The 26,624-nt window shown below is 39.5% G+C and overlaps 3 protein-coding genes and 4 pseudogenes across 3 annotated transcripts in view; 5 read left to right on the top strand and 2 right to left on the bottom strand.

The window, feature by feature from the left end:
- The window catches only part of LOC110046484 (uncharacterized), a 755-nt gene extending 321 nt beyond the window's left edge, over positions 1–434 (top strand). Inside the window, exon 1 of the mRNA XM_089284744.1 lies at positions 1–434. This exon is cut by the window's left edge and continues 321 nt beyond it. Within this exon, the coding sequence (XP_089140870.1) occupies positions 1–434 (434 nt within the window).
- A 244-nt stretch (positions 435–678) lies between these two features.
- LOC110046482 (uncharacterized) lies at positions 679–5,069 on the top strand (annotated as a pseudogene).
- Positions 5,070–8,428: 3,359 nt separating this feature from the next.
- Positions 8,429–9,384, top strand: LOC110046481 (uncharacterized). Its single transcript, XM_020752178.2, has one exon. The coding sequence runs from the start codon at positions 8,809–8,811 to the stop codon at positions 9,154–9,156; it is 348 nt and encodes a 115-aa protein (XP_020607837.2). The 5' UTR covers positions 8,429–8,808; the 3' UTR covers positions 9,157–9,384.
- On the bottom strand, positions 9,367–15,786 carry LOC149115171 (uncharacterized; annotated as a pseudogene).
- LOC110046473 (uncharacterized) lies at positions 12,425–13,441 on the top strand (annotated as a pseudogene).
- A 2,395-nt stretch (positions 15,787–18,181) lies between the features above and the next one.
- Positions 18,182–22,508, top strand: LOC149115172 (uncharacterized; annotated as a pseudogene).
- A 720-nt stretch (positions 22,509–23,228) lies between these two features.
- LOC149115173 (uncharacterized) lies at positions 23,229–24,809 on the bottom strand. The gene is made up of 3 exons (XM_089285651.1): positions 24,388–24,809; positions 23,965–23,997; positions 23,229–23,760 (listed from the first exon to the last, which is right to left on the bottom strand). The coding sequence occupies exons 1-3, from the start codon at positions 24,807–24,809 to the stop codon at positions 23,229–23,231; spliced, it is 987 nt and encodes a 328-aa protein (XP_089141777.1).
- Between the last annotated feature and the right edge of the window lie 1,815 nt (positions 24,810–26,624).

Consider the following 26,624-nt stretch of genomic DNA (forward strand, 5'->3'; position numbering starts at 1 on the left):
GGGGAGATGCGAAGTTGACAGCGTGGCAGGAAGCTGTAAATTCTGCAGCCCTCAAAATAGCCATGAAGTCGGCAAATGAAATGTACGACAGAGCATCCTTAAAAGCAAGCCCTGAGGCAGATGCAAGGAAAACCTTTGTCTACCGTAAGAAAACCGGTTCCAGATCAAAATTTGCTGAGTCCGAGAAGTCTGTACCCAAAACGAAAAAGCAGTCAACTGATGACAGATCCAAAGAAATCAACTTGCTTTCTGTGGAACTTCAGTCACTAACAGCGCAAAGCACAAATAAACAAAAGGAGGTTGCGCATGCAAATGATTTAAAGGAAAACGAAAGATGCACAAGTTTGAACAAAGAGTTGCGTGCTATGTTAGTTGAAAGGCAACAAGTACAAAATAAGCACTCCGATCTTCACAAAAAGGAAGCAAAGCATTAAACTTACATGGCACGAAGAACCTTCCTAAAGGACCACAGCAACCGCAACTTCGACAGACACTGCAACCAAAGTGGACATAAGGTCCTTTCTATGAGTCAAGACGACCAGCGATCCGAATCAAGATGGCTGCGAAGAGAGTGCAGAAGTGGTTTCAAAAAAGAGGAGGTTGGATTTTAAAGATATCAGTGGCAAGGGTATTGTGGTTGGAGTGGAGGTTGCGGATGATAAGAAGATTGGTGGCGAAATGGTTGAAGTTAATGGAGCAAAGGAAGTGCCATGTGTGGTGCTTGAAGATGAGGCAGTGTCTGATAAGAAGACTGATGACGAGAAAAGTGAGGTGTCTGGAGTAAAGGTGGCGTCGTGTGCGAATGTTGGTGATGAAGTAGTGGATAATAAGAAGACCAGTGAAGACAAAGATGAAGTGTCTGGAGTAAAGGTGGCAACGTGTGCGAATGTTGGTGATGAAGTAGTGGATAATGAGAAAACCAGTGAAGAGTCTGGAATGAAGATGGTTTCTAGCAGTGCCACTAGCGAAGGTGTTGATAATTATCTTTTATAGATTCATGCCCCCAGAAAGCATTTGATCTGGGGAAGGAATCAGAGTTAGAAAAGTTTATATACATTCTCACAACGCAGGAAAGGAGAAAACTAACTGACACAAAACGTCAAAAGATTTCGGAACAGATACGAGAAAGTTTGTTTGAAGGACTAACCCTTTCCGAATATGTGTTGGCCAAGGAGGCAAAATGCCGTTTAAATCATAAAGATTGCCTTTCTTGTAATCCCATGATAAAAGCTGGAAACTTGGTCCTGAAGAGTAAGGTGGTTCCTTTGTCTTTTGTGTGGAACAGTTCCTTTGATGGCGTACCTTATGATTGCGAGAAGGCGCAACGGCGATTGCTACAAATGCCTCTGGCCACGATAACGATCGATAGCAGAGTTTACCTGGTTGAAAAAGATTACTTACAAGGCGCTAACTACGAATCAGCGAAAAGGGAGATCACTTTCAGGCATTCCTCTCAGGAGATGAACTACACCTCTCACGCAGATTTCAACTCACTACTGACCTTCATCGCACAAAGTGAACCTGAGAAAGAAATTCTGAAGCATACAATATGCAGCAGTTACAACTTGTTGAAATAAAAGGCAAGTAAACTGTATGGAATAAGCTGTCTGAAGAAGAGGTCAGATAAAGTTAGTGCTGCATCAACGATTGCAAAAGAAATCCAAACCAGGAGTAAGACATTAGCAAAAGAAGAAAAGAGAGTGTACTTGGCTTCTTGCGGCATAGATCCAAAGGATATCTTGTCAGATAGCTCCGAATCAGATGGTTCAGATTTTTCCGATGACACAGAAGTCTCCCTGGAAAGTCTTGATAGTGACATTGACGGAGAAGTGAGCAACAGTGAATTTAAAGAGGTTCAAAAGAAAGGTCATTGGACAGAAGAGCATTACCCACCGGCAACAAACTCTGAGAGAGATGCTAGACCTGATGACAGCTGGACTGTTCAAGCTCTTGATGTGAATGATGCCAATAACAGAGAAATCCCTTTTGAAAGTCTTGTTAGTGAGAGTAACAGCAAAGTGGCTCAGAAGGAGTTTGAAAAGACTGACAAAAGCGATGACTGGAATGAATGCCAAGATACATCTGAAAGAGACAGTTGGAGACATGCTAAACCTGATGGGAGCTTGAAGGATACACCTGTCATTGATGTTAATTCTGTTGTTGTCTTAGACGAGTTAAGAGAAGTATCATGGAACTGGTTTGCCTTTGTGACATTACTGGAAGAGCAGTTCAAAAATCAAGGTTATACTTCAGCAGTATTTGATCAGTTTTTAATGGACTTTGCTAGACAGTTACTGGAACTTGGATTGGATGAAGAGGAGCAAAGATTGACCGAGCACTCTCGTCTTGCATATCTTGAACATTTGTGTCAAAAAGAAGCCGATGTGGGTAGAATATCTGATACTCCAAGCAATTCCAGTGACGACGAATATAATGAAGAGGTGATACCTGAAACACAAAGTGAGAAAATACGCCTGAAACTCAAACAGATCGATCAGAAGTCACGTAAGAAAGCCAAGAAAGAAATTGAAGCACAACGATTCTTACGGAAGAAGGTGTCACAGTCTACTAAGACCATTATTAATACTTATCCTGACATAGGAGAGGTTATTGAAAGTTTTGTACAGGAAAGTGATGTTGGAGCGGACAGTTGTTGGCGAAGAACGGGGTGGCGAAGAACCGGGTGGCAAAGAACGGGGTGTATACATTTTCTGGCGATCAGAAGAAAATGAAAAGAGTAACGTTTAGTAAGATCCAAGAAAAGTTAAAAGAGCATTATGGGAGGCATTTTAGCTACGGCACAGTTGTACAGCTCTGTGTTTCCAGGCACAAAAGTGCCTCTCAAGTAAACGCTACAAAGGGGTAGCTAACGTTAAGTATCAGAGAGCTAGGAAGTGTTTTTCAATCAAGTACTATCCTGATTATAAATGGAGCTGGTCACTGTACAAAGTTCTGAATCAACTGCAGTCAGATGGGAAGCACATAATGCTGCTTAATCGAGATGATCAGGCAGGGTTCAGACTAGACTCCACTTACATGCACAAGAACCTTCCAACATTGTCAGTGAAACCAAGTGCCACCACACGGACTCACTTTTTGAACAAGTACTCAGCACAGCTTCAGGTGACAAGTTACAACTTCTCTAAAACATCAACCTCAGATGAAGTGTGCATTGGAATTGTGAAAGCATCAGGTTTGCATGAAAAGAGTCCTTCTCAGCATACCGCTGACTTGCAAAAAGTCGAAAACCTTGATGTCTCAAGACACATCTTTCTAAGTGATGGGGAGGACATTGCAAAAGAAATTGAATGCGCAAGAGTGGATGGTGGGGCAGATGAAGGGCCTGTTCATCATGAGGTTCAATTTTTGTGCACTGTGCGGCACGTTGCGAGACCAACAAAGATCACAATGGTTACTACCAGATGTAGTGGAGACAGTTATCTTAATCGTGTTGAGCTGCAAAACGGATGTCTCAGTAAAGGCCACAACAACACCTTTATCCCATCAACCCTCTGTGGTTCTCCATTCAGTGAAAGCGGTGGGATTGATGAAGATAAGTACAAGGCCAACATGTCTGCGGCATTGGATCAGTATATAGAATGAGTGGATGGCACACCCTGCATGAAGACAAAAATCCACCTTTCAAGAGGAGTAGAAGACCACATCTTTCTTAAACGACGACCACAATTGTTAGTGTTTCTGAAAGGAAGTAAGAAAGACAAGGAAGATTTGAAACTAAAACCCCACCTTGTACAACTACTTCTCTGAAATTTGGCAGGTGCGAAATAACCATGTCAACAAAAGCCTTCCTCTCAACTACGCCTTCATGCTGAAGTGCTGTGGCAGGAAAGGGTGCCCACATTCATTGTGTTTGAAAGGTGAGGGTATCTCTGCCCATTCTCTGCAGTAATAACGAAACATCTTCTTTGTTTGTAAGGTGTCCTGTGATACGTACTTTTGAACATTATTGCAATTATGGGAGAAGTCAAATTTTTGATCAAGAAGCATTCCATCCGTGATTATTATTTCACTATGACTATTAAATAGCCATATTCTTTATCATGTCATATAGTCGTTCCAAGTGGTGTTAAGATTACTAGTAATAATAGCATATTCATGTAGTCTTTAATTTTCAGTCGCGCAACCTAGTGGAGGTCAGTTGAGTCAGTCACAAGAGTCCAGTAGCAGTGCACCCCCTGTAAAAGTGTACTGTGTGTGTGATGGACCTGAGGAGAAAGGAAGGTTAGACAATTATACACTACACCTGTATTTGAGTCATCTGATCTGATATGGAAACTTAGAAAATATTTTTAGTACAATGGATGATATTTGTCATCATGGTTTGTTAATCGTTGCTAGGTTCATGATTGCCTGTGATCAGTGTGGCGGTTGCGTGGAAATTAATGAAGACATGGCAGCATCGATGGAAATGGAAAACATCCCCTTTGTGTGCCCTGAATGCAAGAAGCCAGGTATACTTGGAAAATGCTGGTGATTCGTTTTATCGTTTCGTGATGGAAAGGTTTCTGTTTTACTTGATGGTATAAAAAGAAAGTTTTAACAACACCATACTGCAAATACAATCTTCAACGGAATCGCTATTAACAGTACACGGTTTTTTCAACTGAGGCTCGGAGTAAGACTTCATCTATTAATGGACTTCGTTGTAATTTATAGGAATTAAGGAGTTGCCAATTCCAGCGAAATGGTTTCCTCTTGGACCCTCATTCAGGCTATTTCCTTATCCTGTCATTGATGCAACTAGAAAGGGACCAGGATGCAAAGATTGTGGTGATGGGTGTTCTGGACACCACGTAACAGATTCAACAAAGTACTTGGCTCTTTATTCCCAAGGCAAGGCAGTTAGGTCGCAACCTCCTAGTCAGATTCTTCAGGAATACAACAAGAAGAATGAGACATTCCTGGAGGTTGATATTGAGAACCTGGCTAGTAAATGTCTCCTCCCTTCCGACGAGGTTAGGCTTTGGCTTCAACATCTTCAGCAAGTAGTCGAAAACAGGAGGAAGGGCACTGAAAAAGCCAAAGCTTCCGCCGAAGGAAAGCAATAGGTGCATTAACCAGCGTGGCGAGCACTACATAGTGTTTATTTTTTCACTCGAGAGAGAACAAGGAGTGTTCGCACAGCAAAAAGCAGAAAACTGTTCCTTCACGCAAAACGTCGTAACTAGACTATGAATAGTCCCTCTTTCACTTAGTCTGTCGTGCGTGACGCGAAAGAGAACTGCAATAAAAAAAAAGGCCGCGCGATCTCCTAGGGGCAAGAAGCAGGCATCTCGCTCCGAGGATTTCACGCGACCATTTTCTGGTCGCGGTTTTCTTTCATGTCATGCACGACAGACTAAGCGAAAGAGGGACTACTTGTAGTTTACGTCGTAACAGGCCATTACAAAGTAGTGTTCTCGTATGGAAACCAAACCAAAACTTGTGCAGGCGGACATGCACGTGTAGTTAAAAATAAGTTTTTTCGCCTCATCAAGTCACAATTTAAAAGATTTGGTGTCTTTCAAGTCGGTTTTATATCCAGGTTTTGTTTTGACATCATTTATTTGAATTAATAAAATTAGACTAAAATTTTTACAGCATGCCAATAAAACCCTTAATGCGTTCATGACTAAAATCAGAGATCGGGGAATATTCGGTAGCAGCGCTTTAGTATTACGCATTTTTGCTTACTTTTATACCGTTGTTCTTGTTGTTGTTTGAATTTTATAACATAGAGTGGCCATTTTTGTGGATGGAGGAGTCCAGCTTTGTTATGTGCTTTTGACACTGTTGAACAAAATAATCTAGGTTAAAATTTTTTGGTTATTGATTGAACGAACTGTTTATAATCCAGTATTCAAGTAAAATATTAAAGTTGTGAGATTTCCAAAACAACGATACTTGTTTTATTGTAAACATTGTTAACGGGATTGTCGTTATTCTAGTCGAAATATTCAAAACAAATGGTTTTTATACAACAAACTATTTTAAGTTACAAATAAAATATAAAGGAATAAATATAATTAGAATCAACTAACACGAACTGTTGTCCTAGAAGTCTTACCTCTGCATTAACACATTGAATAGTTGAACATTTTATTCACTGATCAATTAAAAAAACTGCAGAGGTGTTGGAAGGCGACGATCCCAGGGGCAGGGCATTTGCCCTCATTCTTCGTCCCCATCCCGGAGCATTTAGACAGCTTCTGTGTCCCCACCCCGGGGAATTTGCCCATTTTTAAAAAAAAAAACGCTAATGCCCGGGGGTTAGCCCGGGGGGGGAATGGGCACTGCTGGAATTGACTGATGCATAAAGAATTTGACGTGAAAATAGGCTAAAATGTCAAATCGCCCTGGATATGCCTGGCCCCCCTACCCTGGAGCTTACCATTGACTAGTGATAAGCGTCGCGTGACGGCAAACGCCGAACATCGGCATGGAAATCTGACCTGCAAACAATGCACTTTGTACACAGTTAAAGTATATACATTACACTTTTCTGGCATTAGTTCTTTACGTGCAAACACCCACTTTTTCATTTAAACAGCAGATGCCAAAAGCGGGAAAAACATGATCACTTGGTGACTGTTAGCATTTGTTTCACGCAAACGTGATGCTTAATCCCTGTAATGTCTGAAAAGGAAAAGAAAGAAGAGAAATCTTTGTAGTTAATTAGCTCTGTCAAATCATGTTTGTAAGCACTATGTTGGGATAAATAGTGACATCTACATCGTTGTTTTATCTTACTGCTTTTTTTCCGTGCATTGGGGGGAGGGGGCAGAGGAGGATTGTCTCTCCCAACCCGCTTGGGCTTTTAACTGGTAATTGTTGTCTTCATGTCTCTACCGAATCGTCCACAAGGAGGGGGTGGATATTAACAACATTTGCTGTGTCATTTCTGAAAAAAATGAGACCCCCTTCCCTCTACAGGAGTCAGTTACACATTGCTCAGCTCCCTTTCGACAGTCTTACCATTTCTGGTATCATTACAATGTAACCGGCCACCTCTTGTCAAGATCAAAAATTATCTCATTTTCTAATTAATATTTTATTGGATTATTTCTGGAAAACGTTATGTTAGTTCTTGATGAAGGTTTAGTTTTGAGTCTAAACTAAACTCGTCCAATGTTCATTTTAGAGTGCATCTGCGAATCAAGGAACAGAATCAGCCACCCTTCTACGAAGGGCTTTCGAAGTGTTGGGTGCAGCTCCCTCTACTTCTGCCTCAAGTACGACGTCTGCTTCTAGTCCATTTTCTGGTATTAGGGAGCTTAAGCAACCAGGACGACGACCTGAGGGCGATGACCAGAAGTAACGTGAACGTCACTGCGCATGCGTGAACCAAGAATTCCATCGTCATCTTGTCGTTGACGACTTGAGAAGGACCTGTCACGTCGTGAACTTCTGAACTTCAAAGCACTTTTTCTCATTATAAGGTGCGTGTTTATCGACGTTTTTTTGACAGTCTATGGCCGGTGGAGTTTTTATTCTCTTCTTCGGTTGATTTAAACCTCCCTGTTCAGTTTTCTTAATAGATATAAAATTCTAAAACCGACTAACTCATTTTCTTTCCTCAACACAACAGATGTCTGGTCAAGGGGTGAAAGTGACCACGTAAGCTTAAGTTTATTTTAGTATATTTTATGAAAGAGTGCTGTTTATCATTTTTGTTGAAAGAAAAGTTTTAAATGGCAGTACAATATAGCTCTGTGTTCGGTCAAAAGCTGTGTGTAAGAAACTCCCAGATTACTTGCTACTAAAAAATTTGGCATTTTGTTCTTTAATGGAGATGCTCTTAAACAGCGAGGAATTCTTGAGATCGGTGTGTTTACATAAGCTTGAATATGTACCTGTCAGGTTTTCCAAATCTATTTTCGAAATGTTTGATTTATAGAGTTTACAGCCATAGCCCTGACCCTAACCCGACAAAATCACGGGAAGAAAACAATATTCTTGTGAGAAGCGTGACAACTGTTATCTGGGCCGATTGCAAGAATTGATTTAATTGACAGACTTACGTCGTTTGCTCGCCAAAGGAAGGAGTATCAAATGTAGAACATATCAGCCTAAAGCATGTTGAAAATCAGGAAAACCTTTTGCCAAATAGATTTGTTTATATCAGCGACACCTAGAACTGAATTTAATTCTCAAATAACTTTCATAAAATTTAATATTTTTAACTTTTGCTGCGTGTAAATTATTATAAATGAAGCTGAAGCTTAATAATTCCTTGAAGACTGTTAATGTTCAAAAATTGAATAACCTGCTTTTGAACTTTCCATATATAGGTGGAAATTTCTCCGCAAAATTAGATACCGTTTTACAGCCAAATGTCTGAAACATTAAAATTCCAGTACTCTACAATCTGAATCTTTTCTATTTATACTTTGGCAGAAATCCGAACTTTGTTTGGAATAATGACCACAACATAGCTATGTGCCGAGAAGTCCTCGTAGAAGAACCGTACTGTTTTAAAATGAGAAGTACCAAAAGAGGCCAGGCATGGGAATCAATAGCGTAGAATTTAAACGCAATGCCATCCCTAAAGCCTAGAGTTACAGCACGGTCTCTGCGTGACTGGTATAACTTACTAACTAAGAGAATGCAAGCTAGATTGAAGATGGAGGAGAAAAGCACCAGTATTGATGTGGAAACTTCGGAGCTTGATGTCCTTCTAGAGGAAATTCTAGAAAAGGAGAAAGCCGCCAAAGAGAAGATAGAGAGCAATGATGGAAATAAGCGAAAAATAATTGAGAATGACAAGACAACAGCCGAAGATATGTGTCGAAGCAAGCACTGGAACGTATGGGGCAAACTGCTAAAAGAAAGAAAGGAGGCGATGACTCAGAAGCTCCAAAAAAGAAGATTCGCAGGAGCACAGCAGATGCTGTTGAGTATTTAAAGGAAAGGCCTGCTAAAGAGATTGCTTTGAAGGAGCAAGAATTGGAACTGAGGAAAAAAGAACAGGAGAACGTGATGGAGAGGGTGAAAGAAAAAAACCAACATCAAGAAAATTTGATCTCCACTATGCTTCAACAACAACAACAGCAGCAGCAACAGATGATGATGGCCATGATGAATCAACAACAGCAACAGTCGCAGGCATTGTTAACTTTTATGGAAAATTTGTTCCAAAATAATTTTTCCTGGTAGTTTGCCAGTCGATGAACAGTTGAGTTTAGTATTGTATGCCTCATTAGAAAACGTCTATATTTTAGTATCAGTGATTAAATATATTTTATATGGATTACATTGATATTTAATACTTTGGCAAACATCTTACAGTTGTGTTCATAAACTCTTTCTTAATACAGTTGCTGGAGACAATTGTTACATGCTCTCTTTTCGATGTGAAAGCAGTTGTTAAAAAAAAAAATAAAATTTTCGTTGACTTAACTTGGAGAAATACTCTTCTAATGTTGGTGGATCAATATTAGAAAAAGTAGATGTATTGTTGCCATAAAGACAGGTTAGGGCATTTTGGAGAAGAGCAGAAACAATATACATTTTGCCGATGCTACTAAGTTCAAGTTTTAAATTTTTCTTGAAGTCCAAAAACTTGAAATAATTGTCCCCAAATAGCCATTCCCCAGAAGACCTTACAGTACTCATTGCTGTATCGTAAGCCTTCATTTCGTCAGTCAAAACTCCAAATCTGAAAGGGCCCTGAAGGTGCACCCTTAGCGGATAGGCGGGATCGCCGTAAAGGCACATTGGCTGACCACTATGAGAAAAAGCATGCTGCTGCAGGCCTTGCATCAGTCCTGAATCTGTAAGCATTGACGCATCATGTTTTCTGCCTTCTGAAACAAGCAGATGAGAGAAAAAAAATCAATAACGGGACCAAATTAATTTCACAGGGAATTAAACACAGACACGTAACATTTCTATTTTATGTAAAAACAAATGTATATATATTATATGTATAATTAACTGTAATACCAAACGCAGTTTAGACCCCTGAAGGCGTAAGCCAAAACGCATCGGGTCAATAAAGGATTCAAATGAACAGATGTAGTCCATTCTCCTTTGTACAAACTATATAATCTTTTGGAATGGCGACTACGACACGACAAACAAGAAACAAGAAGAACAGAACTCAGGACGAAGAAATGTTGCGCGTGGAGACAAATGAGTGCATGGAAGACAGCGATAATGATGTCACACCATCCGGAAGTTTTATCACAGCAAGGAATCGGAATTCAGAACCAACAGAGCTTCCAACGGAGCTCGGGTGGAAGATATACAACATCAACGAAAAAAGCATGAAGATCAAGCTACATGCGGACTTCCTTAAGACCTGTATAGAGGAAGATATCATCCCGAAAGGGTTGACTGTTGAATTAAAATCAACATTAGAAGATAAAGACAACGAAATTTTCAACAACAAATGGAAGCAAATTTTAAAAAACTGCTCACGGGAACTTATGTCATGCCTTGTTGAGCACTACGAGAGGCAAATAACACTAAATGCGACTGTGATAGTGGATGCTTATGAGTCGCTTGACAAGATAGAGGGCTGGACTGAGAGGGATAAACAACAATTAAAAGAGGAAGTAAAATCGATAATCGATGGTAAGGAACAAAAGATAAAAGGAAACAGCCCACAAGAATAAAGAAACAGTGCAACCCCAGACGGGAGAATGAAACTTATGCTGATGTTTTGAAGAGACACATCTGCGAGAGATTGAACCCCAGTTGCTCTGAAAAAAGAGAGAGCACAAGACCAAATAAAGGAGATGGCCAAGGGAGGAGCAACGTACCTGCTAGACGAGAAAACACATGGCGCCGCTCACGCTATCCACAACAACTAAGGTATTTTGAACAGCGACAACGTTTTTTAAAATGGCGCCCACCCAACAGATCCAGATACAAAGACTAGACTACAAATTTCGTTGAAATAGATTCAACGGTAACCAGACTTTGGAACAGAAAAGGACAACGCACAACGGAAATTTCAAAGTAACCAAACGTAATGGATCATACAAAACAGAAGAAATTTTGAAGAGACAAATAGTAAACTTATCTGATATTCAACTCACTCAATCAGAAACAGATCTACTTCAGAAAGGACTGAACTTTTGTCCTACACCTCCTCTTCCTACAATAGATAATATTAACAGGGATATTGATGCCTTTGCTCGCAGACTGAGCCTCAGGGAATACCATACCCCAGAGAACATAGATGAAATAACCGACAATCCCGTCTACCAACCCACAATACTTGAAAAGCTGAACCACAGGTTGCAAAAGACATACTGTAGACCCTCACGAGAACCATATTTGAATACATATATTGAAAAGCTAAGACAAGAAATCACCGACAGAACAGTTCATAATTGTCGTTCTCAACGCAACAATCTTAGTAAGCGTGAGCGATTAGCTTTGGATAGACTACGTACTAATAGAGACATAATTATAAAACCTGCAGACAAGGGCGGAGCTACAGTTATTCTCAACACAACCAACTATCTACAGGAGGCGAAATGCCAACTAGATAATGACACATATTACAAGAGGATAGAAGATTGCACATCGGTACATGAACAAACGATTAACCATTGCATAGACGATCTCATGAAGAACGGAGAAATACAACACGACGTAGCAAAACTTTTAAAACCTGCGCAATCTAGAACCCCAATATTCTACATGCTCCCTAAAATACATAAAATCAATAACCCTGGCAGACCAGTTATCTCCTCCGTTAACAGCCACACGGAGAAGATATCAGCTTATGTGGATGAATTCTTAAGACCTATTGCAGAACGATTACCTTCCTATATTCGTGACATGACAGACTTTATTCAACGAATGAAAGTCTCGCGGAAAACTACCCGTAGAACGTTATTTAGTAACATTAGACGTTTCAAGCTTATATACAAATATTGACATTGATGAAGGACTCACTGTCGTTCAGGAGGAACTTATGAAAACGGACCGGGCCAAGCCATCACCTCAAACTTTGACATGCCTTCTTGAAAAGGTTTTTAGATTGAACAACTTCACTTTCAATGACGAACTTTTTATCCAGATCAAGGGGACAGCTATGGGAACCAGAGTTGCACCCAACTTCACAAATGTCTATATGGGAAAATTCGAAAAGAACTTTGTTTACAAAACAGAGTGGTCCAATTAGGTTATAATCTGGGTACGGTTCATAGATGACATTTTCTTAATATGGAAGGGGACATAGACTCCTTAACGGAATTCATTGACCACCTGAACAATGCAGCACTGTCAATCAAATTCACACATGAAATATCCACTAATTCAGTTAATTTTCTGGATACGACAGTCCTAAAGGATAGACAAGGCAACATCAACACAGACATCTATCAGAAACCTACAGACACATCCATACCTAGACTGGACTTCCGCACATCCACCACACCTCAAACAAAGCATCCCGTACAGCCAAGCATTGAGATTGACAAGAATATGCTCTTCCACTGATACACTGAAGAAATGGATAACCGAATACGCTGATTTCTTTGTAGCATGTAACTACCAACGGACCAAGTTTTTATGAGAAATGCAAATAGTCCTTACAATGACACAAGAACAATGTCTACAGACCAGAGAAAAGGAATCTACTGATCGTATCCCCCTGGTCACAACCTTCAACCCACATACCACCTTTATTGCAGAGATTGCAAGAAGAAACTGGAACTTCCTCCAATCTAAAGAAAGAATGGCCCACATCTTCAACAACCCACCCTTAGTGGCGTGCAGACACCCAATGAGTCTCTGGGATGGACTCGTCAGTACTAAATTCAAGACAGTTAATAACACTCTTGAACTAAGAGGCTAGGAAGCATGGGGAAAACCAAAGTGTAGCTGGTGCAAAGGAATCAACAAAACCACCACATTTACCAGCAGTAACAACAATAAGACCTTCAAAATATTCCACTCTGTAAACTGCCAGTCATCATGGGTTATTTACACCATTGAGTGTAACATCTGCAAACCACAGTACATAGGCAAGAGCGAAACAGCATTCAATCTTCACTTAAACAACCACAGAAATCATATCAAAAAGGGAATCAGCAGTTGTGAACTTATGGAACACTTTCTACATAAAAAACGAACACATAACTTTGACAATAACATGATCATTACAATAATAGAACAGATCAGGAAAGATAATATAACCAATGAACAGAAAAAAGATCTTAGACACCGGGAGATATTCTGGCAAAAGAAACTGAATTCCACGCAGCCAAACGGACTTAACAAACGAATTAGCTAACCATTCAATATAATTGCAGTGATCTTTACAAACTTCTGGGTACACAAATCGTTTTTAACATATGTTGTAAGGGTCGCTAATTACCGCAAACTCGTAATTGATGTACATACACAATTATGCTATACAATTAAGCAATTTACGGATGAAATTACCTTTAACACGTAATACAATTAACTATAATACCGAACGCAGTTTACACCCCTGAAGAAGGCATAAGCCGAAACACGTCGGGTCAATAAAGGATTCAAATGAACAGATGTAGTCCATTCTCCTTTGTACAAACTATATACATATATATAAAATTTCGGTTATATGTTCACCGGCGAAGCCAAGATAGTGCTCTACTTGCGGTGAAGGAGCAGATTAAACAATCATTAAACAATCGTTCTTCAATATGGCTTTGTTGTGGCCATCTATTAATTGCTTGACATTGAGCATGCAGCTGCAGCTGAGTTTTAAGGTGTTTCTGTTAAATATTTTCCTCAGTTTGCTGCATGCCCAACATCAAGCAGTTAATAGATGGCCACAACAAAGCCATATTGAAGAACGCCAAAACAGCACAACCACAGCAAGATGAAGGGAAAAAGTGTAACTGTAGGAAAAAAGAAGAATGCCCACTGGATGGAGAATGCCTGGTGAGTGAATTTGTGTATCAAGCCACAGTTAATACCCAAGACACGAAAGAAATATACATCGGTCTCACAGCAAACCAGTTTAAGGCAAGATACAGAAACCACCAGATGTCATTCAGGCATGAATGGAGAAGAAATGAGACCGAGCTCAGTAAGCACCTGTGGAAGTTAAAGGAGGAAAATAAAGACTTCACAGTCACGTGGAAAATCCTCGCTAAAGCAAAGCCGTACACGAACCTTACAAAACGTTGTAATCTTTGTACCACTGAGAAATTCTTTTTAATGACAAAGCCACACATGGCAACCCTGAACAAGCGCATTGAGCTGATTTCAACATGTAGGCACCAGTGTAAGTTCATTCTAAGGTACAGTTAAACACAGCATGTATCAAAGTTTGTAAATTTAGCGTGAGCACTCGGTGGGACTTAGGTATTGCAAGCGCGCGCAGTTTATTTCAACCGTTTTCATCACGTGAGCATATTATTTCAACTGCTATGTTAACCGTTGTCATAACGCGATCATATTGTTGATGTAGACCCAACGCTTCGGTGTAAAATGGAGTTTAACTGAGGAGTGGGTTACCTTTTTAGTGACCTACAAAACAGTTCTGTATTAAACATCCATCCACCCAAGACTTGAGTAGTTCACCTAATTGTTTATATACATATATACATATATATAAGAAATTCCTGTTAAAGACCGTGCTCGTTTAGCTTTACCAATCATCTCTGCATGTCATGCCACTGGGCATTGTTCTGTATTTTGAAATTTTGTATATCTTCTTATGTATCCATTATTTTTGGCAGTGGCCTGATGATTGCTTCGCAAGGAGCATGAAACTCTGAGTAGCAATAAATGTCTTCGACCAAATAATCCAACTCTAAAAATCTATATATACATATATACATATATACATATAACCAAAAACTGGAGTGAAATTCTCATCTACTACAAAGCGCTCAATAGCCGAACTAGAGCAGGAATAACAGTAAAAACTCAAGAGCTAGGTTATATGGTCATTTAATCGCTACTCCGAGTTTCATGCCTCCCATTACTGTTGCAATTGCGTATGCTCACTAGCTCGCTAGTTCGAGCACTCTGGTAATGGCTTAGATACTACCACATGTGTAGTATTTGGGGCGCTTTTTAAGCTTAGCCTCCATCCTAGTCTTCAGCACTGCACTGATGAGGCCCAAAAGGCCGAAACAGTACTGTCTGTAGTTAGTTATATATACATATATATGTTTCCAATTAAACCATTTGGTAAAACAACGGACCGGAACTTTAAGGTATGGACCCACTTGTGTCCATTGTACACAACCCACTGACTCTCTTCTGACCGTGCGGTTGGCCGTACGGTGCGATCGATAAATCCAAAACAGTTGTCTAATGGCGAACCTCTCGATGTGATGGCCGTGATGGCCGTGTACATCTCAAGATGATCGGGACTCGAGATGTCAAGATTTGTCTGGGTAAGGCATCAACCATGGATAGCATATATGTGGTCAATCAAGATATTTGTGACCATGCTGAATGCAGGGACTGGCTTCGTGAATCACTGAATCATGTCTCTGTATCTGCAAGGATATGATAACCGCCTAAGCAGCATACATAGCCCCTCTATTCCACCACAAATCGATCTTTGGTCGCATTGTATGGTTTCTGGAATTTCCAAAACCTCCTGCCAGCGAGAGAATGTCCCTTTTCCTAAATCTAAACTCCGCGAGACTCTCAGACTCGGCCATCTCATCTATTTCGAATTTGGCATAAGCTTTGTGAGGGAAGTCCAGATTTCTTGGGCTTGGACAGGTCGTATACTATCAAAAATTCCTCATCTTCAATTAAATTTTATCCATGGCTAAGAAGAGGAAGATTTTGGACGTCTCTAAACGATGTCATTTCTTAAACTGATGAAGCAAGAATAAACAAGATTTCAGATGTCGTCATCCTTGAGCAATTTCGCTGCTCAAGTTTTATTTTTCCTGCCAAAAACGACGTCCTCATTCCAGACCCCCGCAATTACTTGAAGTCGTCGTCGTCCCTTTCGTCGTGATTGCTTAAGCTCCCTAGTCCTACTACTACAACAACTGGAAGCTCGGCTATTATCCAGGAGCACCGTCAGCTTTTTAACCTGCAAATGGTATGCAAGTCTTTTTTTAAATAAGTAACTGAAGAAAAATTGTAAACCTCTTCGTTGTTTCAGTTTTTAGTGCTTTCCAAACTAATAACGTTATTTTACATTATGTAAAGAACTCTCCGATACTTCATGATTCTCTTATTCTTGTGGAAACGGTTTTCCCTAAAATGCAGAGTGTGGAAAACATTACTTGTTTTGGTATGAGACATCAGCCTGGCATCAACGACATGCAATATTTTTGCCATATTTCTCTAGAGAATGCAGCCATACAGTGCTAGTCAGCCCACGGGAGTAAGGGGACAGCGTGGCAGGGGCTCTCTACAGAAAGGTAAATCAGCAAATGTGCCTATGGATAAATGCATTTGTTCTTTTTACTTTAATAGTAACTGTGTCGATATAATTGACTGGTTATGTGAATTATCGCAATGAAGTACCCCCATCCCATTTTCTCTCGGTTACAATGCTCGGGGGTAATATTACAAGTCTGAAACTGAACTTAATTATGTCATTTCCTTTCTCTTTTAGAATGAACTATCAGAAGAACTTTCGTTTGTCTTTCTAATAGAGAGCAGGATAGAGTTCCCTCTACGGCCGAAAAGCTAAGCCTTAAAAGCAACGGATTGGGGGAAAAGAAAATTCTTGGCAAGTTGGACATTCTATTGTTTCGCCATCCTTGGCAGCCAGGTTTTCTTGATGAGTACTGGTGGAAATTGCTTGACCATGCTGCCTGACACTGGATCCACAGCTGGCTGCAGGAGGAATCTCATAGCCATCAATAACAGGTTCTGCGGGACTCTCAAACACAGGAATGTCAAACATCCAGTCGTCATCTGAAGGTATGTCAATTAGATCATCCTTGCAAGGCTTTTTCTCTGCTCTTTGGTCTGACATATCATCTGTTTCCCTATCTTTCTTGAACTCCGTTTCTTTACAGATATACAGATCCACCTTAGAGTAAGGCTTTGCTAGCTCTTGCTTATATTTCGCTACAGAGAAATCTTTGTCACTCCCGGGTACTTTATGAACCAGCTTTTGATCAGGATACAGCAAGATGTAATCTTCTTCTCCACAGAAAACTTGATCGTGATCTGCGTGTTTTTTCTTTTACGGTAGCCTGGTACACCGCGACCCCATAATCTTTACCCACTTTCAACGCCACTCTGCTCCCTCTCACTATCAACCTCGTTCCCAGGGTCTTTTTCCTGGCCTGGGGGTGGGGCGGGAAAAGGCCCTGGGATCAGCCGGTGAATCCTTCATATTGATTGGTTGATTGTTTTAAATAATCAATGTAAAATGTGGCCAAATAAAGATAATTTATGCATTATGCCAAAATAAAAATGGCGGAAAGTATGTCCACTCTGACAAAGATATGAGGTCAAAGGCTTTATGTAGGGGTTGTGTTTCATTCGTGAACAAGATGGAACAGTTTATTCAGAGAGCCCAATCCAAAGAGAATACACCGTTGGATCAAAGCTCAGAATATGCTGTAAAGCGATGCATTCAGCTGTCACCTTCTTCGCTTCAGCCGTCGAAGCATTTATCATCGAATATGCCATCCGAAAGCTCTGTGAATGTGGATGAGCCATCGAAGCCAATCACACCAACAAGAAAGCAGCTCTCCTTCTCAACTCCACAAGCTGCAACAATTTTAATGCCTAAATCAACCGGAGATAACTGCTCAGCCTCTTCTACGGATCAGCCAAGAAGAAATACTTTGACGTCTGCAGAACAGTCGTCTTTCTCAACACCGCAAGCTGCTACCAGCATGACCACGGTACCAATGTCTAAATCAAAAGGACGTGATTGCACAATCACTTCCTTGGATCAGCTGTCGAGGTGAACGACATTAAGTTTGGTAGAGCAGCCTTCATTTCCAACTCAGCAAGCTGCAACTGTCCTAAGGCCTAAATCAACAGGAGACAATGACTGTACATCATTATTTGAAGGGCAGTCATTATTGACTGAAAGACAGCAGAAAATGATTGTACAAGCTGTCAGCCACAAGGATGCAACTGTATTGGCGGCTATCTTGAAAGATCACTGTCCAAGTGTTGTGAAAGAGTTGAAGAAAACCGTTAGTGAGGAGTTGAAAACATTGTGTGCAGAGCTGTGCAGCGTTCTCAAGGTTCCATTTTATATGGAACTGATTATGACAGCATGAAAGACTTTGATTCCAGCAAAGTTTGGCTTGAATTGAAGATGAATCTTCCTTTCTTTGTTGAGCTCATGAACGCAGTGTCTGGCAAGGAGAACTCCGTCGCAGAAACAAAGCTTGAGCTTCAAGTAAAGTACAGTTGTTTTGTACTCGATTGTTATGAACGAGAGGTGGCATGAACTCAACCTGGTGAAACGTGTGAATACAGTTCTCACCATTGTAGGTGGATGTACCAAAAAGGTCAGTAATATAATATATAAGTTGATGATGTATAAAATTTCATTGCTTTCCTTTATTGTCCCTTACTCCCACTGTGTGAGTGGGATCAATTGATACATTGAATACAATCTATGGTTGATCCTCTTTTCATACAAAGCTTGACAGAACTTTTGTTATTGTTTGGTAGTTTGGTGTCAACAGTGAGTCATTAGTGAGGCTGTGATTGAGATTGTATTTCAAGAATTCATTAAAAAGCATGTAATGTATACCGTATTTACCCGCGTATTAGTCGATCCCGTGTATAAGTCGACCCCCAACTTTTGAGGCCAAAAACTAGATTTTCTTGATTTCCAGGTAAGAATTTCTTGGAAAACTTATCTTGTATTTCTTAAAATTATCTTTCAGCTACCACAGATATGTAAACAAATCACAGCATGTTTCAACGCGCAGTTTTAAAGCTTATTATGGCACGTATACGAGCGTTTTACCCAGTTTAGCAACACATGTGCATGCAGACTTTTCGATGATAATTTTTGTAAAATGCTCACAAAAATCAAACGTAAGGATTTCAAACAAGCCTTTTTAAGTGCCAAGAGATTAAAAGTGGCTTTATAAGACAGGCAAAACACCAAAGAAGCTCACAACTTTCAGAAAGACGCCATAAACAAAGTGCAAAGCGTGTGTTGAGAACTTGGTAGTCAAGCCTTGAAATCGGTCAAGTACTGGTACAGAAGTCCTCGCACTCGTATCCTGCCAGGTTACCAAGCAGAGAAGTTCCAAGCGCGAAAGATATTTTCTCCGAGCGGCTTTACTACAGCTTTATTTAAAGGAAAAATATTGGTTCTTTATGACAAAATTGAGCCAGTGAGTGTCTACAAGATTCAGGTTAAAATTTAACGGATAAATGTTGATGCATTTTAACTTGAAGCTCTGATATGGAGAGACAGATCGCTAAGTGAACGTACGTTGTAAACTGTGCTGCTGTTTATCACATGTTTGTTAACATTGACTGGCGCTTGGATCTCAAGTTTTGACCCATGTATAAGTCGAGGGCGAATTTTTGGACTGATTTTTAGGTCTTGAAAGGTCGACTTATACATGGGAAAATACGGTAGGATATTTACACAGCGGCGTGAAGATATGAATTTTATTTTTGGGTGGTAAAGCAAGATTCTACAAACGAGCGCAGCGAGTGAGAAAAATATTGTTTTGCCACACCATGTAATCAGTTGTCTTTTCATGTATAGACAACTAACTGTTTGCAAGCACAACCATGAAAGTCATAAATATCCTCACTAGCGGGGATATGGCCAATATGCCACTTGGGTCCTGGATTTAGTTGCCTATGGATTTTATGTGTATTACATTTCCAGTAGAACACTCATGTCCATATAATAATAAGTGATCTTTGCAATGAATTGAAAATAAGAGATCAGTATTGCATGTATGCTGAATTTGACACTTTTATTTCTGCTCCCCTTTTAATAGCTTCAAGAACGACTGAATAAACTTGGCGTGTGCCTGTCGACTGGGAGAAGGGATACCCTGCTAAAGCTCTTAGGAGGTCACTTTTCGGATATAGTGGTGCAGCAAGTAAAGAAAGGAAGTGTGTTCCGAGGCACTGGTGACAACTGGGACCTGAAAATTTTGAAGGGTCACATGAAAAAGGAAATCCAGAATGATGATCTGCACTTGTTTGCCAGTAACCTGATTGAAAACAGAATCGACTTCAATCACTTGCCCAATGACAGCCCCAAAGGCAACATTAGAGATTTCCCTCGACATAATTTTTCTTTAAATGTACCGGAATGGAAAAGGTATGCAGAATGTGCCAAAATCATTGTTGGGCAAATTGTTCTTGAGTTCTTTCCCAAATTTAAGTTCTTGAAAGCTGTTATCCCTGAGCACATTTCTCATGAGTACAGCCAACAAATGTCAGAGAAGTCCATCATAGTAAGCCTGCCAATCATCAATGCAAATGAAGCAAAGTATGATGATTGTGTTAACATTTTAAGAACTTATGAAAAGTGGATTGCTGAAATCTATGTTCAAGCAGGGCTGCTAGATGAAATGCCACACACAGATAACCACCAATTCCTGAAGGACCTGCAACACCTGGACAGACAAATGCACACCAACAAGACACCCATGATGACCTAATGAGAGATATGAAGATTGCATTTGCAGGTGATCAGCTAACTCATGTGAGATTTCCAGGTGCCAAAGATTTGCTGTCTGGTTCGCACACAGCAGCTGATCATTTTGAACATTGCTCGCCCTTTAAACCAGTGATGTGGCATACCAAAGCATCCCTTTTACAGTATTCATACTCATTTCTTCACAAAGCAGAGTCTGTCAATCAAGTTGGCACCTTAAAGTACTTCAGGGAGAAATACAATAGGAGGAATGCTACCCCTTCCAAAGTTCTTGACTCCTATGAAGGAAGCGAAGAGTTGTTCCTCAGTGTGGGGAAAGCCTACATAGTAACTGCTGCCCTGATATTTTTTGGGATGTCAGACCTTGAGGAGAGGCCCACATTACATAAATTCCCAGAAAACATTGCACATGAGACCTTAGAAAACAAGAAGAAATACTTTGATGATGCTTTTGGTAAGTTCATTGACAAGTTCCTTTTACAGAAAGTAGATGTCAATGACTGCTGCAATGATGATGACTATGTAAAGAGTTATGCCCTTTGTTTTATTTTCTTGGCTATTCTTGTCATGCAAATGAAGGACACTGCAGCAGAGGGAGATGGCAGCAGAAATCTCATCAACCAAAAACTCTTGCTGTCAGTTTTCAAGTCAATGGGGGCTTACAGCAAATATGCCATTGAAATGTTTGTGAGTATAACCCAAATTGAGTGCCTATTAACTCCACGCCTGGCTGAACAGTTCAAATGGGGATTTTTTGTAAATTGGAGGGGTGGTGCTGGAAGGAATATTGAAGACGACCTGGCCCAAGAAATTTCTAACCGTTGCAGTAAAAGCATTGTCCAGAAGCAGGGACCAAACAAAACCCTGAACTCTATAAGCAAGGTCTGCAAAGCAACCACTGGCATCCATCAGATTGTAGAAGAATTTGACTCTTCTCTAGGGATCCACAAGACATCTGTGTAACATACAACACGTGACTCACGTAAAGATGAGAAAGAAATGGTGTCTGACCTATTGCGATTGAATCCTTTCAATCATATGCCAGCAAGATTTCATGACAGCTTCCCTGACATTAAAAGGTCTCCTCTAAGGTATTTAAACATTGTGGACTATCATCAGTGGCTAGCCAAACACTTGGAAGAGTTATCAAATTAGACAAACACTTAAATGAAGATCACTGAGGGCCTAGTTAATCAATAGTGTTCTTTAGGAGAGTAAATCAATGTTCACAGTATTTACAATTTATGCTGATGTTCTAATCATCATCAGAGATCATCAGTTCTACATATAGTATTGTCCTCAGATATAAGCGAAAAGAACAAATGTAAAAAAAAAAATCAATGTCACGGTAACAACATAATTAATTAAATATCAATAGTGTATTTTAAGAGAGTAAATCAAAGTTCACAGTATTTACAATTAATGGTGATGTTCTGATCATCATCAGAGTTCATTTCAGTTTTACATCTAGTATTGTGCTGAGATAATCATATATCCATGATAAGAACAAATGTAGACAAACTGATCAGTGTCATGGTAACAACAGAAATAATTAAATATCAATAGTGTATTTTAAAAGTAAATCAAGATATATCTACAGCAGTTCACAGTATTTACAATTTATAATGATGTTCTGATCATCATCAGAGTTCATTTCAATTCTACACATAGTATTGTGCTCAGATATATGTGTGATAAGTCAAATGTAGACAAGCTGATCAGTGTCATGGCAACAACACAGAAATAATTAAATATCAATAGTGTATTTTAAGACAGTAAATCCAGATATATCTATAGCAGTTCACAGTATTTACAATTTATGATGATGTTCTGATCATCATCAGAGTCCATTTCAGTTCTACACATAGTGCTGTGCTCAGATATAAGCGAAAAGAACAAATGTAGACAAACTGATCAGTGTCATGGCAACAACACGGAAATAATTAAATATCAATAGTGTGTTTTAAGACAGTAAATCCAGATATATCTACAGCAGTTCACAGTATTTACAATTTATGATGATGTTCTGATCATCATCAGAGTCTATTTCAGTTCTACACATAGTATTGTGCTCAGATATAAGCGAAAAGAACAAATGTAGACAAACTGATCGGTGTCATGGCAACAACACGGGAATAATTAAATATCAATAGTGTGTTTTAAGAGAATAAATCAAGATATATCTATAGTAGTTGACAGAATTTACAATTTATGTTGATGTTCTAATCTCCGGAGTTCATTTTAATTCGACATGTCAACAGGAGTATGCTCAGATATACAAATGTAGGCGAACAGAACATTTTATGTTGATGCTCTAATCATCATCAGAGTCCATTTCAGTTGTACACATAACAGTGTGTGCAGATATAAGTGAAAAGATCTAAGAACAGTTTTCATCCCATATGCCAAATGATTTTAACAAGTCTGCTTCTGACTAAATAAATTCCACTCCCTCCACAACCTTTGCAGCCAGATTCTTATCTACAGAAATGTCAAATAGCATTGAACACTCTGATGTCATTTGGGACTTGTGGTCAGAAATTGCACTCTTGATTAACCTTTCAAGGACAACGCGGTTATCGTTAGATAGAAATCTGACCTTGCTTCTAATAGCTTGGGGTAGATCCTCTTCAGTTGTTTTGAACTTGTCATCGCATATGCAGCAACAGTTCTCTTATTGAACACTGGAGAATCCAAAGTAATCCAGAAGGAGTTTCCTTTGACAGGTGTCTTCTGATCTACAATATGACCTCATTGATTCTTCCACATGTTTTTTATTATTTCCAATATCAGAGTTATTGTAATAAAGTGTAACACATGATGAAAGTCCTGTACAGCCGGCACAACCAATTTCTTGCATGTAAGCTTCTAGGCTACTTGGTGGTGTTATGTGAATGATGTTGGTCACATAAGGAGCATCAACACCCATGCCAAGTGCTGATGTTGCAAATAGCACCCTCACCCTCGATTGTTCTTTCTTTATTTCTGATATTATGTCTTTCTTCATGAGACTCGTTTGGGGGGCATGAAACTGTGCAAACAGTCTTGCAGTGGGTTCTAATGTTTCACCAACACACTGTTTGGCTTTCAATATTCTCTCAAACAAGCCATAAGCATATCTGCAGTATTTCAGTTTTAGGTAAATGATTGTCATTGGGTAGTTTTCTCTTTGAATTGCCAGTTCATTGGCTATGGGTTTAAGGATTCTGTCAAAACCTTCATTCCCATGATGATTACTCAGACGCACTCTCTTGTCCAGCTATATGTCCACTCAGTTAGGGTTTCGTGCAACAATTTTACAGTCATTTTTCAATCACAGACTTTGTTTCAAGTCCCTCAATAAACAAGGTGGTGCAGTTGCTGTCAGAACCATTGTAGGTACATTGGGAAAGAATGCCTTCAACACTCACAGGTCTTTGAAGTCTTTTCTAAAATCTTCACCCCTGAAAAAGAAAAAGAAACCCTGAGCTACAAATCTTCAAACATAAGTGCAATGAGACATACTAACAAAATTTTTAAGAGTAAGAATGTTTACTTAGTAGTATCTTGTTATTATGGTTCAGTTGTAAGAGCATGGCATGGAGACAATGTGTGATGTTCCAATAAGCAGTGTAAATATCATAGAATTCACTGATGAATTATCAATATAGTTCATAGAGTAAAATTGTCATCATTTGTAAACAGATGGAGAATAGAGCAGATTTTTTCCGAATTGTAGTCGCAATGTAAATACTTGTCGGTGCCGTAACCGTGATTTAGATTTCCCGGAAATATGCTAAATCTGTAACAAACATGACATGAATAAACAAGGAATGAATATTTTACACACTTACCATGATTCAACACAGTGAGCTTCGTCAACAATGCAGGCAACAATATTCTCCTGGAAGACTTTGCTTCCCATTAGCTCTCGACCTTCCTTACTTAATAGAACCTCTGGCTGGGCGAATACAATCAAAGTGTTGCCATTAACAACATCTCGAGGAAACCTCGTTGAATCCGGGACCACGTGCTCGCTTGGTTCTTGTTCATTTCCAAACAAGTTCTCGGCCGGTTCCTTCTTGTTTACAGCAAGCTGTAAGACATAAGCGGTTATCCTGCGAGGTTTTAAGACTTTCAGCTGATCTTCAATGATGGAATTTAATGGACATACCACAATAACTGTGTTCTTAGTGGTCTTCACAGGAATAAAATGAGGTAGAAGGTGAAAGAGCATTGACTTGCCAAATCCAGTAGGTAGGACTCCAATTAACATCCTGACCTTTCAGTGTATATTCAAAGCACTTCATTTGAACAGGTTTTAAATTTAAAGATGAAAAATTACCGTTATTTAAGGAAAATCCGACTCGACAAAGCACTGACAAAAACTTTGGTTCACTTGACAAGACCGCCATCTTGAAAGTTCCGTTTAACATATGATAATTTAGTACACCCAAGATATTTGGTTGTTCTGAGATCATGTGACCAGCCGATCCAGGGCCTTTTCCCGCCCCACCCCCAAGCCAGGGAAAAGACCCTGGGAACGAGGTTGTCTCACCATAGCCAAATTTCCTTCTTCGTTTTCAGTTAAGCAAACGTTAATCAGAACTCTATTATCCACAACCTGTTTGGGACTGGATCCTGGATTGTTGACTTTCCTTTTAAACCCAGCTTTGTTGTTTGGCTTGTTAAGCTTATATCCTATGCGTTCTTCCACTTTGGAGGCCAAGTATTGCAATGATGACTTCGTAGATGAAGAGAACGAAGCACATTCATCTTTGGGTGTACCTATTCTTGCATTCGGATGTGATACACTGTGAAAACTGACTAGTTAAAATAACTATTTAAAATAGTCGTAACTAATTTTAATAGTCATTTTGACCATTCTAAAAAGGCGAAAATTTCGACTAAATGAAACAGTTAAAGTAACCTTAACTGAGAGGTCATTTTGACCATCTATATTAATTATTAGAATTCCAACTTTTAAGATTAGTTTGAGTGACCAAGACATAAGTTGCGGAAAGACTGTAATTATGACAAGGAGCAAAAAGACATAAATGAGGAAATTGATCACCCAAGCTCCTCTCAATAACTCCTTGCAGCAAGTTAATACCTGAAATCCCTGATGCTTCATTTCCTGAAATGTTCAGCCAAATAACACAAATAAGTTCTGGACACAATTAAGATTGAATTGACCAGCCTTTAGGAGGCACTAAAAAACTTTTAAGTCACTTTACCCATTCAAGAACGGTTATATCTTCAACTAAAGGAAGCAGTTGATGTCATCCTGGAAATGGAAATGTTGCTTTAACCGATCGATGTGATATTAGTTATGATATAGCTGTAATTATAATTCGATGCATTTTTCCTTTTCAAATTGGCCAAGAGCCCACCACATGACCTGCATATAACTGCCTACAAATAATGGTCTGTTCATGTGTAATTGTAACTGTGCTCTTGTGTTAGTCCGTGAGCCAGGCAGCCAAATTTAGGCTGTCGGTATCATTAAGGATGAATAAGTTTGCTGGTGTTTTTTGAAAGGCCCTGCTATTCTAGACTTGGAAAATCCATGATAGCACTGGATCGATGGTAGCTCCTCCATGCTGACTGCATTTATTTGCACCCCCTCCCAAGCTATAGCACATTAGGCCCGAGTTAATGTTCAATTATATGCAAATACAAATGCTTATAGAATGCAATAAAATTAAGTGTGGAGACATAATTAGACTTTTAAGAGTCTACATAATGTGTTTGAGAACATTTTGTTTCATATGCGAGCCTGCAAATTTTGGTCAGCGGTTTGTTAATTTATGCCATGTCTGAGAACTCTTGCTTGATGTATCCGCCATTTTGAAAAGGCCAACTTCGTTAAGGTAAGTGTTTAAACTACTAGATATCTATCAGTCGCTTAATTATTCCACAAAGTATGAATTTTATAAACATTATACTTTTGTGTACTCTTGATTTTGAATGAACCAGTTTTAAAAACTTTGTTTTGATTGCAAAATAGCATGACAAAGACGACAGAGCTGAGGCACACTAGATACGAGATGTTCAGTAAAACATAATCTAGAGTACAAACGAACAAAGA

The sequence above is a fragment of the Orbicella faveolata genome, unplaced genomic scaffold (assembly GCF_042242905.1).
Source record: "Orbicella faveolata isolate gen_17 unplaced genomic scaffold, um_ofav_v1 contig_13, whole genome shotgun sequence".
Classification (NCBI taxonomy): domain Eukaryota; kingdom Metazoa; phylum Cnidaria; class Anthozoa; order Scleractinia; family Merulinidae; genus Orbicella; species Orbicella faveolata.

Bases quoted from the DNA above. Each gene is read 5' to 3' on its own strand.
- LOC110046481 (XM_020752178.2), top strand. From the start codon at position 8,809: ATGGGGCAAACTGCTAAAAGAAAGAAAGGAGGCGATGACTCAGAAGCT.
- LOC149115173 (XM_089285651.1), bottom strand. From the start codon at position 24,809: ATGTTAATTGGAGTCCTACCTACTGGATTTGGCAAGTCAATGCTCTTT. The intron at 23,998-24,387 runs GTAAGTGTGTAA...TTTCTTTTTCAG, and splicing joins GCTCACTGTGTTGAATCATG to GGGTGAAGATTTTAGAAAAG. The intron at 23,761-23,964 runs GTGAGTGTTGAA...AGGTTTTGACAG, and splicing joins AGAAAAGACTTCAAAGACCT to AATCCTTAAACCCATAGCCA.